Below are 15,008 nucleotides of genomic sequence, written 5' to 3'. Positions count from 1 at the left end.
ACCTAAAAAAGTTAGGGATAAAATTGACAAATCATAATTTATTATAGTTGGGTCATTTTTAGTTGGACTACTTTAATATGGGTCTTGTACTAATCATTAAACAAAACTTATAACATGATTTTTTTTTTATTAAAACTAAAATTTTTCAAGACTTTTTCATTAATTTTCTTTTTATTATATAAAAATAATGGACGTGCCAGACATAGAAACATCAAGAAGATTATAGTTGGAGGGGACTCAAAAATCTTCATTGACGCAATTTTCGGAAAGTGTGTAGTGCCTTGCAAAATTTGATCATGGCGTTCATCATCATTCGAGTCAGTTGAATGGAACCATGCATGTAAAGAAACAAATTTTACGGTGGATGCTATCACTTTTGTTGGTCATCATCATACAGTAGTATGTGTATTTCGGATGGGGTTAACCCTCCCCAATCCAAAACACTCTTCTATTTTACTCTAGAGACCTCTCTACAGGCTTCTCTTTAAATTAATTTTGTTTGTTTTCTCAAAAATAAAATAAAATAATGGACATATTAATTAATTTTTTGGACCTTAAAAATAAAAAAAAACACGTGATACTTTTTAAGAGAAATTAGATTCACATCCTTCATTTTGCTACTACATTAATTAAAACTCTATTCATTTTCAATTTTTGATCAAGATCATTGGGTATTAATAACATCATTAATTATTTGAATAATAAAATATTTTTATTTTTAAATATATTCCTTTAGTGTTAAAAATGTTACAATTAGTATATCTATATTTATGGCTAAATTTTTTATCATAAATTTTTATTTTTAGTTTGGACCTATTTTTAATTTGCAAACCTTTTTTAATTTGTACCAATTTTCTTTTCATTTTCAATTTGTATCCATATATTAGTTTCTTTTTGTACCATATTTTTTAAAGTTTTATTTGTATTTGTACCAATTGGAACTTAGATTTTTTTGGTTTTGATTGGGGACCAAATCTACACCACACATACCCTCTCTCTCTCTCTCTCTCTCTCTGTCTCCCGTGTACACTCTCTCTCTTCCCTCGGTTTTTCTTCCTTCGTCCGTACAATTTGTACGGTCACTCTCTCTAAACTCCAACCAGTCGCGAATCGAGCTTGTGGACATCATCATTGTCTTCCTTGTGTCCATACGAACCCACCTATACCCTTTTTTGGCCATGAAACCTTCGAAACCCGAGAACTCGAGATACTCAGTTTTGGTGCATTGTTCATGCACACGTGAATGTGAAGGTTTCAGTGGTTTTTGAGCTTCTAGGAAGCTTTAGGGCTTCTCCACAAAGCTCGGATAAGAAAAAAAAGTTGAATTGGACGTCGGGAAGCCCAGTTTCAACGAGTTGCATAGGTGACCGGAATTTCAAGATTTCTTCGACGAGATTCTGTAATTTTTGGAGGTTAAAATTGGTAAAGTTGTGTTCTTCATGTTTAGAGCTTCATTTTGGTGAAAATTTCATGAATTTTGGTTGAGAATTGAAGAAGATATGACTATTTGAAGTTTTATCCAGTTTCCGGCAACGGCGACGGCGACCGGTGATTTATCGGAGAAGAAGGAGAATATTCCGTCAAGTTGACGAAATATTCTTAATGAAAGGTAACGATGTTAGGTAATTTGGACAGAATATTCCTTTATTTTAACGGAATATTCCTAACGGCGGTTAGGGATTCCGTTAGGCTTCCTTACGCATGGCCGCGCGTGTTGCCGTGCACTTGCCGGCGCATGGGACGTCGGAAATTTTTTCTAAAAATATAAGGGTGTTCGTGAGATAGTGTAGATCACGTTGGTATATTCAAACATCTCATTTGAACATTGTATAAGAAGTTATTAGCTAGTGTTGGTTATGTGCTTTAAATTAACGTTTTTATAGTTGTTTCGCATATAGGGGAGACTTATCCCGAGGAAAAGCGCAATCAAGGACGACTCGGGGGCTACGATCCTTCGACATACCAGTGAGTGAGCTTTTGGTTTTCAATATATATTTATATACACCCAGCTATCATGAGAGACATGTGATTTAGCCAGAGATATGTTACATGCCTGTTTATGATGTCACCTCCCGCACCATATGCTCACATTGGATCCAATTTAGGTGCACAGTCTTTTCGTACAGAACATCATACGTGGTTCCGACTCGTAGGTGACTAGCGATTTATCGCACAACTATCATGAGAGCGTAGCAGTGAGCATAACTATATTACACCCAGTCTTGTCATACAGACCTTTACAGTAGTTCCGACTCATGTGCAGTGTAGTGTCGTATAGGTCACTTGCGGTGGCTCCGGCTAGATTGACTAATGAGCTATGAATTCAGCCGTACAAACCTCTGCAGAGGTTCCAGCTAATATGTTATTTTCCATTAATTTATTTTCACCTGAGTTACTTATTATGTTTTATATTTTTGGCATGGCATACTTATGAATATGGATATGTGAAGCATGATTTGAATATATATATATATATATATATAAGAGAGCTTAAGGGGAGGGATCCCCATTTTTTGAAAAAAATGGGGATTAGGTGTGGGGCCCACTTCACATCGAATTTCAACGATCCGAACCGTCTATTTTGTTAGTCTCGATTCATAGATCACCCTTGCAAAAATTCAATTCAATCCGAAACCATTTGTCTATTTAATTATCAAGATCAAATTTCATTTTTTCTTATATAACAAAGTATTCGTTCATTTCCTTGAACCCAAGTAGATGTCTTAAACATTTCCAATTTAGCTAATATTTTGCAAGGGTGATCTATGAATCGAGACGAACAAAATAGACGGTTCGGATCGTTGAAATTCAATGTGAAGTGGGCCCCACACCTAATCCCCATTTTTTTCAAAAAATGGGGATCCCTCCCCTTAAGCTCTGTGTGTGTATATATATATATATATATATATTTATATATTTATATATATTTATATATTTATATATTTATATATTTATATATTTTTATATTTATATTTATATTCTTGTCGTACAGACCTTTATAGTGGTTCCGACTCATGTGCAGTGTAATGTCGTATAGGTCACTTGCGGTGGCTCCGGCTAGATTGACTAATAAGCTATAAATTCAGCCATACAGACCTCTGCAGAGGTTCCAGCTAATATGTTATTTTCCATGAATTTATTTTCACCTGAGTTACTTATTCTGTTTTATATTTTTTGCATGGCATACTTATGAATATGGATATGTGAAGCATGATTTGAATATATATATATATATATATATATATATATATTTATTTATATATTTATATATTTATATATTTATATATTTATATATTTATATTCTATTTCTAGGAAAATTATACATGTTTTACGGCGAGGGGTTAGAGCATTTGATAATGAAATGGTTTTGAAAAGCTTTGTTTTTTCCCACTCACACTTTTTGTTTTGCACCCCTCCAAGTTTTAGATAAGCTTGTTCATTGGTGACTCACGAGGATTGATTGGAGGTTCTGACAAACTATCACAAATGTAGGGCATCTTTAGGTGTCGTTTAATTAGTACTTGTTTTTTGGACTGAACATAGGCTACTTATGCTCTAATTGTGTATTCACACATTTACTAGCACTTACCTTAGCTAGTACTCTTATGAATTTGGCTTTTATTTATTCGTATTCTCTATTGTCGTTATTGCTTCCGCACTTTGCACATGGCTACGTCACCCTCATATGACGGCTAGCATGCCCTGATTCAGGTTGGGGTGTGTCATTTACTATCACGTGATATTTGTATATTTTAACCAATGATAGAAAAATTACATATGGTATATTTATGTTTTATAGCTAAACTTTGTATCATATATTTATAATTTTAGTTTGTACCCACTTTTAATTTGCAACATTTTTTTTTAATTTGTAGTATTTTCTTTTTAGTTTTAATTTGTACCCATATATTAATTTCTTGTAGCGGTCATAACTTTTTAAAATTCATTTGAATTCATAATTTTTTAATCTTTTATTTGTACCCTAATTTATTTATAATGTACCCATTCTTCTTTATTAATGTACCACTTTGTTATATGTGAAATGTATCAATTTTTTTTGTAAAATGTACCAATTTTTTTAACATTATGGATACATTCTTTTGCCATTTATTATTTCTTATTGTTATCCATTTATTCAATCAAAATGTTTGAATTTTTTTATTGTAACCGTTTCTAATAGTATTATAATGAGGGACTTTAAATTTATAGATTTATAAATCTCATAAAATATCAAACAATTAATGTCAAAAGTATAAAAATATAAATATTAATAGTAATATAATGAGGTGTACAAAGTCAAGGGACTTTGATCAAACTTTGAAAACCATTAAGGTTTTAGTCAAAGAATGCTAAGGATTAGAGACCGTATCCAAAGTATCCATACTGACACACCCTGCCTAAATCAGGGCGTGCTGGCCGTCACGTGAGGGTGACGTAGCCATGTGCACAGTGCAGAAGCAATAAATATATAGAGAAATACGAGAGAATAAAAACCAAATCAACTAGAGTACTAGCTAAGATAAAGTGCTAGAACGAGATTAAGTGTGAAATACAAAACCAAAGCATAAATAGTCTAAGTGCAGTCAAGCAGGATAAGTACTAATTATACAACACCCATGGGTGATCCTACATTTACGATGCTCTGTCAGAACCACCGTTGAGATCCTTGTGATCCACCAAAACACTCCCCCCTAAAACCTGGAGGGGTGCAAAACAGAAAGTGTGAGTGGGCAAAAACAAAGCTTTTCAAAATCATTTCATTTCTCAAAAGTTCTAACCCCTCGCCGTAAAACCTGTATAATTTTCCCAGAAAAATAAAATATAAACATATCTCAAAACCATGCTCAGAAAACGATATTCATAAGTATGTCATGCCAAAGTATATCAATGAAGTGCCATAAATAACCCAAGTAAAATATAACAATGACAGGTATCACAACAACCAAATCTCCCTAACTCAACTGCATGGCTGAGTCTATAGCTCATAATCAATCTCAATCATATCCAATCAAATCAAATCCTGCACACGAGTCGGAACCATCTAAAGTGGTCTGTACGACAAGACTAGGTATAAAATAAATATGCTCTACTGCTATGATCACGTGAAGGCTGTGCGAGTAATCACAGGTCACCTACGAGTCGAAACCACCTAAAGTGGTCTGTACGACAAGCATGTGCACCTAACTTGGATCCAAGGTGAGCATATGGTGCGGGAGGTGAACATCACGTGAAGGACTGTGCCCTAACTCTGGGTGAGAGCACTAACACCAGGGTGCAGGTTTATGAGCTCTCAATACATCACATCATACATCACGTAACCGAAACAATCACATACCTTTGATTTATGAACTTACCTGGCACTTACCTGTGCGTTCACAGCACCAATCATGAATGTATGCAACTATTAATGCATGATTAAAATAGATAGATACTTGCATGGCATTTCCAAAACATATTTTCATTTAAACATATTTTCTGGGAAAAATCTCAAGTATGTAGGTGTATATGGAAAACCAAAAGCCCACTCACTGGTATGTCGAAGGGTCGTAGCCCCCGAGCCTCGATTGATAGCGCTCGTCCTCAGGATATGTCTCACCTATATGCGAAATAACTGAATAAACGTTATTTAAAGCACATACACAAAACTAGGAAATAATTTCTCATACAATGCTCAAATGGGGTATTTAAATATACCATCATGATCTACTAAACCTCAGGAATATCCCCATATTTTTAGAAAAAATTTCCGATGCCCAACGCGCAGCCACACGGCGGCAAGGGCACGGCCAGACGTGCCCCCACGTGAGGCCACGTGCCTGGCACGCCTAACATAATATTTAACAGTGTTAGGGAATATTCTGTTAAAACTAACCTGACGCCGTCAGAATATTCTGTCAAACTTGATGGAATATTCGGTCGTCTTCAACCTTCGAACTCCGGTGACCGACGCCGTCGCCAGAAAACTGAAAAACTTCAAATCGTCATATCTTCTTCGATTCTCAACCAAAATTCTCAAAATTTATATCAATTTGAAGCTTAGGATGAGAGGAACAAAACCTTACTACTTTCAAGCCTTGAAATCCACGGGATTTTGCCGGAGGAACCTCGATAATCCGGCCAAACTTGAAACTCGCCAAACTCGACTTCCCGACGTCCAATTCACTTCGTTTTTCTTCTCCGAGCTTCGTGAAGATGTTCTAAAGCTCACTAGTAGCTTAAAATCTTCTAAAAACTTCGAAATCACGAGTGCATGAACAGTGCTCAAATTGGAGATTATGGTTTCTCAGGTTTTTCGGATTTTCACGTCCAACCAACACTACCATTTGACTCCAAAGCTTTCAAGGAGTCCAAAAACATCGATCACCACCTCGATCTGTGAAGTTTGAAAGGGTTTTGAGGGTTGTCCATACAGGTTGTACGGAAATGGCAAGAAATCCAAGGGAAGGAAGAGAGAGAGAAGCCAACGGGAGTGGTGTGTATGAGTGTGAGTGTGTGGTCCAGTTTTGGGTTACTAACAACCACAAAACCATAATTTTTAAGTTCTAAAAACTTAGGAACTAATTAGATTAGTCTAACACCCAAACTCAAACCACAACACTACACCATATACTCAACATCCATGGGTATTCTAGTCAATTCACACCATCGAAAAAATATATTTCGGAACGGATTGTGACACATACTTTTTAATTAGGTCAAATCAGAGATCGGGTATAGTGAGAGTTCTCTAGTTACTATTAATACCCGAAATATTAAATTAAACATACAATACGAGTGGGTCGAAAGTGACCCACTACTATACATAGAGCGCTTGAACAATGAAATTAATAATGTTATATTGATCTATAGCTACCAAAGTATTAACCTTAGTTAGATAATTTAATACTCGAGTGATTTTTAGAACAGCTCTAGGCAACTCTACCTAGGAAACGACACCGCCACTCATGGCAAAAGTGTCACCCAGCCCACACACAAAACAAGGTAAGTCAGGGGATAAGGTAATCCATCCTTATTTAAAATTCTTACAAACGAAGATGGAGGCTGATCGACCCAAACAAAATCGCACATCTCCATATCATGGTACAACACAACAAAATCTGGTTTAGAGAAGTCTTTTCTATTAACAGCTCTAAGGTTCTCACAAGAACAAAGTAAACAAGCAAACAAAGAAGAAGTAAGAAGGAATCGGGCTTCAATTTCTCTGATTTTCAATAGTTCATACGGATTGAGCTGTCCAATATGAAGAGTCTAATGGTTAAATATTGTAACCAATGACTTCCTACAATTATAAGAATACCCTCTAACTACCTTATTCAATTACAATATTACCCTTTTAACCAACTCAATTCTTAACTACTTTCGTAACTAACCACACTCATATTTGCTTGCCAAGTGTCATTGGTTAATATTTTCTAACAAGAAAAATGACTGCTTTTGAATTCAATGCTCAATCAATAGAGAAGCGGAGAATAGTACAAGATGGTTTCAAGAATTCAATATTGGCTGTAACGTAGTAATGACTCACAATACTTGGGACCATATAGTTTTTTATTTTGATACGTAAGAAGTTCCGTAAATCATCGGGTATAATAATTCGCTTCTTATTTAATCAACGTTCAAAAGATTTAAAACATGTACAAGATGGGGAGATATTTATCAATTTGGCAATTTGGCAATATTTATTAGAACTTCAAAAAGAGTATCATGAACTAGCTAGTGGTGAACTGTCGATAAAAATTTCTTTATATTTATTTTTTATAATGTTTTAAATGTAGATAATTACTTTTTTATCCTGTAGTTGTTAGTAAACACACGAATGTGAACCATATTCAACTAATTACCTAATTAGTTGTCAATAAATATATGAAAGAAAATGATACTCAATGCTTACAAATCCATTTCTTATAAGTAAATATACCAAAGTTTAAGAAGATAGATTGAAATCAAATAGCTCATGGTACTATAGCTAATTATTAAAAGAAAACTAATGAAAATGACTTGAAAAATCTTAGTTTTAATAAAAAAATCATGTTATAAGTTTTGTTTAATGATTAGTACAAGACCCATATTAAAGTAGTGCAATTAAAAATGGCCCAACTATAATAAATTATGATTTGTCAATTTTACCCCTAACTTTTTAAGGTTAAGTTCCAGATTTTCGTCATTAATAGAGTTCATCGTTGTTTAGCAGACCTTCTTCTTTTTCTTTGAAACAAAATATAGATATGCATGCTATTTAATTTATATTTTGTATTATTTTGTTGAAATGTGATCGTCGCTATTATTCATAGTGTATTTGAGGTACTGTTTTTCAAATTTTCATCGTCAGTGAAGTTCATAATTTGTTTCTCCATAAAATAAATTTGAGATCTGCATGCTATTTAATAATAACGACGAGTCACTGTTTCTGGACTATAAAAATAAACTGTTTTTGGATTTTAAGTAACAATGTGTCTGGAATCTAAATCACTGTTTTTGGAATCTAAGTCACTGTTTCTGGATTTAAGTGAAATAGACACACTGTTTCTTAAATGTAAGCTATAAAAGAAATAGTGAAATTCACTGTATTTGAATTCAGAGAAAAATAAGCATCATGTTTCTTAAATATAATCAATTGATGCATGAAAGAAATGAAACAGTCAAAGGTTAAAATATAGACTATTTCTGGAACTAAGTCACTGTTTCTGGAATCTAAGTTATTGTTTCTAGGATTTAAGTCACTGTTTCTAGAATTTAAGTCACTGTTTCTGGATTTTAGTTCTGCTCTTTCCAGATACATTGTTTGTAAACAAACACTATATCTGATTTTTTTTTCTTTCCAGAAACAGTGGTATGTTGTGGGTTATCCAGAAACAATTTTATGTTTTGGTTCTTTTTTGTTTCCAGACACTTTTTCACTAGTTTATGCCATTAAACTTCTTTGAACTTGTTTCGGCGGCTTTGTTCCGATGAATGCTTTCTTTTTCAACTTTGATTTGGTTGTTTTTGAAATGGGGGGAATTGGATTTGATAGGAAGACAGGGAGTTATTATCGTGGTTTCGTGCTGGTTTGAGGTTGGTGAAGAGTAAAGACAATATCAAATTATTTAAGGGTATTTACGGAAGTTTAGATTTGTAGTGGGTTGGGCTTGTAAGTTTGACCCATGGACAATAGTTTTGGATGATATTTTTATTAAATTTTGAGCCATTTTGATTAAATAACATTTTGGGATGGTTTTTTATTAAATATTTGTTGGCTCAAACCCTTTTCATTAAAGCTCCCTATAATAAAATATATGTCAAAACATTTTAGACAAAAATCAAAAAATAAGTACACACTGACAAGTACCCAAATATTATACCTCACAAAAACCCACTAAAATTTCAAAGCACCAATTACTGAAAAAGACTTATAGCTTCTTTGTTGGGCCGTTTCCCCAACTCAATCAATGAAGAAATATACAAAACTTTTTTTTTTGTTGGGCCTTTCGGACCCCATCAAACCCAATTAAAAAACGAAAAAGATTTGAGTATTTCTGAGGACCATTGACCGGGAGCAAGGTATAAAATATCGATGATATCGGAAATATCAGTAATTTAAAAATACGGAAATTTCGATGAAAATATCGGGATATTATCGATATCGATAAAAATTGAATAAAACCACGAAAATTGTAAGAAAAACTTGGAAATTTTTATTGAAACTTTGCAGGATGTTTATTTAGTCAATTATCTATTAGTTTATCACAAAAAATTGGAAGGAAATGCATTGCATGATGGAGTAAACTAATTTAAGTTGATTATATAGCGAGCTGGCAAACATTGTGAGTGTAGAAAATATGTAGTAATTAATTAAAGAAGTTTAAACACACCATAATCATTTATATATAATGAATTAGTACAATATTTTACACTTTATACATTGCATGGTAAGATACATGAGTGACTTAATACCACATAGAGTTCCTATGAGGTTCAAAATTTTCACTATCTTCATCATCTCTATGTGTAGATTTGTTTCTCGCAAAAAGAATTCAAAACAAAACCATATATATAAATATTTTAGCATATTTTCACAAAAACATAAGTGATATGGTGGTCAAGGTGTTGAAGGAATAAAATGGGAGGGGTTTGAATCCCTTGGTGTTTATTTTTTAATATAGAAATTTATCCTAGATAATAAATATTAGGGTAAATTACACAAAACTACCTCAACTATTAGGGTTTTATTTATTTATTTATTTCTGGGTTGCAGGTAGTGGGTGCGGCGTGTAACACCCCAACCCCCAATTATATGTATAATTTCGTAAGTCCCCTAAAGTTTTATTGAGATTTCATTTTGCCCCCCTCCCCTATTTTGATTAAATCTGGACCCTTTATCTAGATTCCTAAACATTCCCAAACTGCCACGTGGCAGCACCATATCACTCCTTACTTTTCTCTCTTTCCGTCCCCTACCCCGTGATCCTCTTTCCTTTCTCTTTCTTCTTCTTCTTTCTCTGCACTCTATCTCTCTCTCTCGAAACCCTCTATCTCTTCCCTCTCTGTCGCCGAGACACACACACGGCAGCACCATCGTGCAAACATCATTACCATCATCATCATCGTCATCAAACATCGTCTTTCTCCCTCTCCTTCTCGTCTCTGCAACTCGGCGAACGTAGGAACTCTCTGGCAAGCTTCTTAATCTTCTCCAGTTAGGTAAGCTTCGGGTTTACCTCTTTCTATTCTAGATTGAAGCTTAGATGTGAATTTTTAAGTTCTATCTCGTGTTTTTCCAAGGTTTTTGGGACGAAATCGGCTCGAGATTAGGCACACCCATCTTCGGCGAGGTCGTGAGTGTCTAGAGGTGTTTCGACCACCACAGGTCATTTCACGGCAAACGAAAATGGTTCGAGTGGGTCCCGCCGTCGAACGAATGGGATCCGATGACTACCACATCGTCCGGAGTCGTTCACCACCACAGAGAACGACGCAGCGGCGGCCGAGGGTCTTCAAGTCACCGATCTTGTTGAAGACGAGGAGGAGGAAGGAGTCCAGGAGGCAATCGAAGAGGTCGTTGTCAATGGGGGAGTAGGGTTCCAGAAGACAACAACGAATTCCTCCGATAATATCGATAATATCGCGATATATTGGCGATAATTAAGTGGATACTCGTGAAAATATCGCCCTCTCACAAAAACGATATTATCGACGAAATATCGCCGATAATATTGATATTTTGGTCCATGACCGGGAGTAAAAAGTAGGGGTGTGCTATCCACACACCCCTTTTTACTTCTCACACACCCTTGTTAATTTCTATCCGTTAGATCTTCTTCATTTCATCCGATCCAACGGCCGAAAATGAAAAGGGTGTGTGAGAAGTAAAAAAAGGTGTGTGGATATCACACTCCAAAAAGTATTTTCAGGACAGATAGCAAGATATGTGTAGAAGTATGATTCCCTATTTTATAAACGAGCCCTATAAGATTAGAAAAAATTTATATGTGGTAAGATTCTTAGCTTAATTATATTTGGTATTTCTTAACGTACAATACAAGTAAACTTAATCTAAAGATAGAAATCCAGAGACGAGAAGATTCGTCTCACTAACAATGGAATGCTGGGCAAAGTGACTCTGGAGGCACCCCCAAATTTCCGAGGCAGTTTCATAGCCGATAGTAAGAGTGGATATTCTCAGAAATCGCACTGCTATTATACGTACCTAACAAGAAGATGATCTTGTTGAATCCATAAAGGGTGATCGGGTTGTGTTTGGGATCGGGTATATGAGAAGGAGGTAGCGGATGAGTTTCGTCATCAAACTTTTACAGATCATGGCCAGCGAGAAAGAGCTTGATCTGACAAAGCCAAACTGAGTAATTGGATTTGGTGAGTTAATCATGTTTTCGAATGAGATGTCTAAATTCACATAAGCAATAACAACAATAGTGTTTTTTAACCAAATTGTCAATTCTTACGTGGCATGACGTCAATTGACATCAAAAATAGTAGTTGCCAAAATTGACAGCAACTTCAAATTCATTTTTAATTTATTAAAAAAAATTTTACCCATTATTATCATTATTATTATGTTTTGTTCTAAAAACGTTTATTACAATTATAAATAAATAAATAAATAATCAATTTAACATATCAAGTTGAGAGCAAAATTTTTTTTAAAAAAAATTGTCAACTGATCTTTTTGATCGGACCTCCTGTATCCATGTTCCTAGTGGACAACTTACACCTGACTTTGAGGTACAACAAGCACTACTCAACGAAAAATCATTGTCCTCAATAGCAAAGGAAACTAAATAAAATAAATTTATAGTTTCTAATGGTACCATCTTTTTATAATACCATTTCTCAATGCCTCCTCACCAGTGAACCCATAAGGCAGTCTGGCCACAACATCCTGAATCATCAACTCTTTCACGCTCGAGATGCTGGCATGGTAAACTTGTAGCCCTAGGCCTTTGAGTGCATTCATCAACTTAGCATATGGGTAGCCTTGATCCGGACACTGAACATGTATTATGGCTTCTGACCCCAGAATCTTTACATCCACTTCCACAACCGCAGCAGCTCCCCTATCACTATTAATATTATTATTATTATTGTTATTACTATTAATAATATTACCATCATTATTATTAGAACAATGACGCTGTTCGACTTTGGAGCTGGTGCTTTGGCCAGAGTGGTGGTCAAGACTGTTACTTGCATTATTGCCCGCTTTAGGTTTTTGTGGTTGTTCTTGGACTTTGGCCTCCAATTCCTCTACTTTTGATTTGAGTTGATTGATGTACGCCACGGCATCGGCAAGCAAAGAGGACCTGTCCATTTTAGACACATTGGGAACAACTGACCGGAGGACATAGAATCGGTGGTTGAGCTTCTCCCTCCTCTGTCTCTCTGCCTCAACGTGGTTCAACAATTGTGATTCTCTACTTGCAGATCCATGGTTTGATGATCTCCCTCGCTTTTTTGTCCGAGTCATGCTCTCCGTATTCTCGGAGGTGAAATTGTCAACGGAGTCAGAAGGTGATTCCGGTGACGACCGTCCTAGATTGATAGGTGCAGCTTCGTTTATACCACCTCGATCTGGAAAAAGAAAAAAAAAAGAAGTATTGCACCTCGATGTTAAATTAGGTACATTATTAAGATTATACACGTAGGCAAACGCAGTATAATGCACTAATAGACCTACGCAACTAATATGTACTTAGTGAATGACCAAAAGGGAAAAATTGTTTGGCAAGTTGTATTCGAAATCATTGACCATGCCATTTTTAGAGCTTGATCAATATTTGGTAATATCGACAAATAACCAATCAAGTTCGAACACTGTGCAAATTAAGTACTGTAATTTTGTATTTGGTAAGTACCAAAAAACGAATTACTCTCGAATTTAACATAGTTTTTGGTGCATACCTTGTCGGGTGAGTTCCTTTTGAGCTGCTGAAAACAGTCCATTTTCTAGGATAGGAGCAATTACATTGCCGTCATGGTTGGTCTGCTGTGAGAGCGTTTTGTTGATGTTGCCGTCTGATCCGAACAGCGACTTTGATAACTGCACTAGACCCCAATCTTCTTTGATCACATCCAAAGAGGCCAGTTCAAGTACCCCACAAGGAGTTGCAATGCAAACCAAAGTTTGGATCCCATGCATTCTTGCTTCTTTCACTCTCTCACACTCATAAAATTGAAATTCATGGTCAGCTGCAAGCCAAACAAACCCACCAGAACCAAATGCCCTGCCGAGAATATTGTCACTATTATTACCGTGGCTTGCAGAGAATGACTGGGTTAAAGAAACGGTGTAAAAGTAAAACCACTCGGTGTCAGTCACATCTCCCTGATCCACCAACCTCATGTCCAAATCCACCATGTCATCATGCAAAAGAGCCTCAACTTCCCGGTTAATCATCTTCTTTCTCCCCACATTATTGAACCCAAATTTGGGTTGGTAACTGTTGGTCACTCGGTTGCTTCTTTTTGATGCCAAGTGATCGCGAGTGTCCTGGAAATGGCCGGCAGCCCACGACAGGGAAACTTGATCACTAATGCTGTCTTTGGAGGCTTGCCAGAAAATGGAATACACCCACCACTCAGGCCTATTCTGAATTATGAACTGTAGGCTCTGTTGAAATTTGGAGGAGGTTTCTTGGCAGAAATTGGGTGGAGAACATGAGGATATGATTTCTTCCATAGTATTTGCCCTAATTTGGTTTTGCTACAGAAGGGGACTTTATGTAACAAGAGAGACGAGGAGAGTGAGAAGCAGAGCAGTGGAAGAAGAGAGTCAAGAAACTAAAAGAGCGAGGTTTTCAGTGAGTGGTGTGGCTTTTAGGATTTGGTTATACGGGCATAAATATAGGACAACCAAAGCCTGGCTTTATGCCTTGCACAGTTTGGACTTTGGGCTAGTGGTGCCAACGTTATAAACATGGTGATAGGATAGATTTTTTTTTTTTAACAAACGATATTATTTATACTAAGGAGGTGAGGGAATGAGTTAAGTCTCACGTTGGGCAGCCATAATAATATGGTTTGAATTAACATTTGACGAGAATCGAATCTAAAATATTTTATAAGTGAAGAGGAATATCACTCGATCGTAATACTAAGTGGTACTAGACTTTTGTGTATTAGCTTACCACATGGTAAAAATGAGCTGAGCCATTGCATGACGGTAGTTAATCTAACATCTAATTTAACAAAATCTATCATTTGACAAAAAATAAAAATAAAAATGTTTTTCATTTGGCTAATTTAATCTCATTGTTTTTATCTAGCTAATTTGATCTTTATGTGTTTTTTACTCCCTTAGCTAATGTAGACCATTCCATTAAACTACCGTTAATTAATCAATTTCTAATTATTTAATAAATATAAAAACTCATATAAACGATATGATAAAGTTCAATTTTAATAAATAAATATAAAAAAATCCCCAATCATGAGGTCGTGAAAGGGAATGGATCAACGGAGAAAGCCTGCAGTGCCGATCTATGCGATGAATATGGTAGGTCTGTAGATGA

At 35.5% G+C, this 15,008-nt stretch overlaps 1 protein-coding gene across 2 annotated transcripts; it reads right to left on the bottom strand.

Annotated features, from left to right (window-relative positions):
• Positions 1-12,122: 12,122 nt before the first annotated feature.
• On the bottom strand, positions 12,123-14,375 carry LOC103420275 (transcription factor bHLH14-like). Of its 2 annotated transcripts, XM_070823595.1 has the most exons (3): positions 13,836-14,365; positions 13,399-13,721; positions 12,123-13,068 (listed from the first exon to the last, which is right to left on the bottom strand). In XM_070823595.1, the coding sequence occupies exons 1-3, from the start codon at positions 14,174-14,176 to the stop codon at positions 12,299-12,301; spliced, it is 1,434 nt and encodes a 477-aa protein (XP_070679696.1). In that variant the 5' UTR covers positions 14,177-14,365; the 3' UTR covers positions 12,123-12,298. The 2 variants fall into 2 exon arrangements, with proteins under 2 accessions (XP_070679696.1, XP_008356558.1); XM_008358336.4 differs by having other exon boundaries at positions 13,399-14,375.
• Between the last annotated feature and the right edge of the window lie 633 nt (positions 14,376-15,008).

Source organism: Malus domestica, chromosome 06 (assembly GCF_042453785.1).
Source record: "Malus domestica chromosome 06, GDT2T_hap1".
Taxonomy (NCBI): domain Eukaryota; kingdom Viridiplantae; phylum Streptophyta; class Magnoliopsida; order Rosales; family Rosaceae; genus Malus; species Malus domestica.
This window is presented reverse-complemented; position numbering and strand designations above follow the sequence as displayed.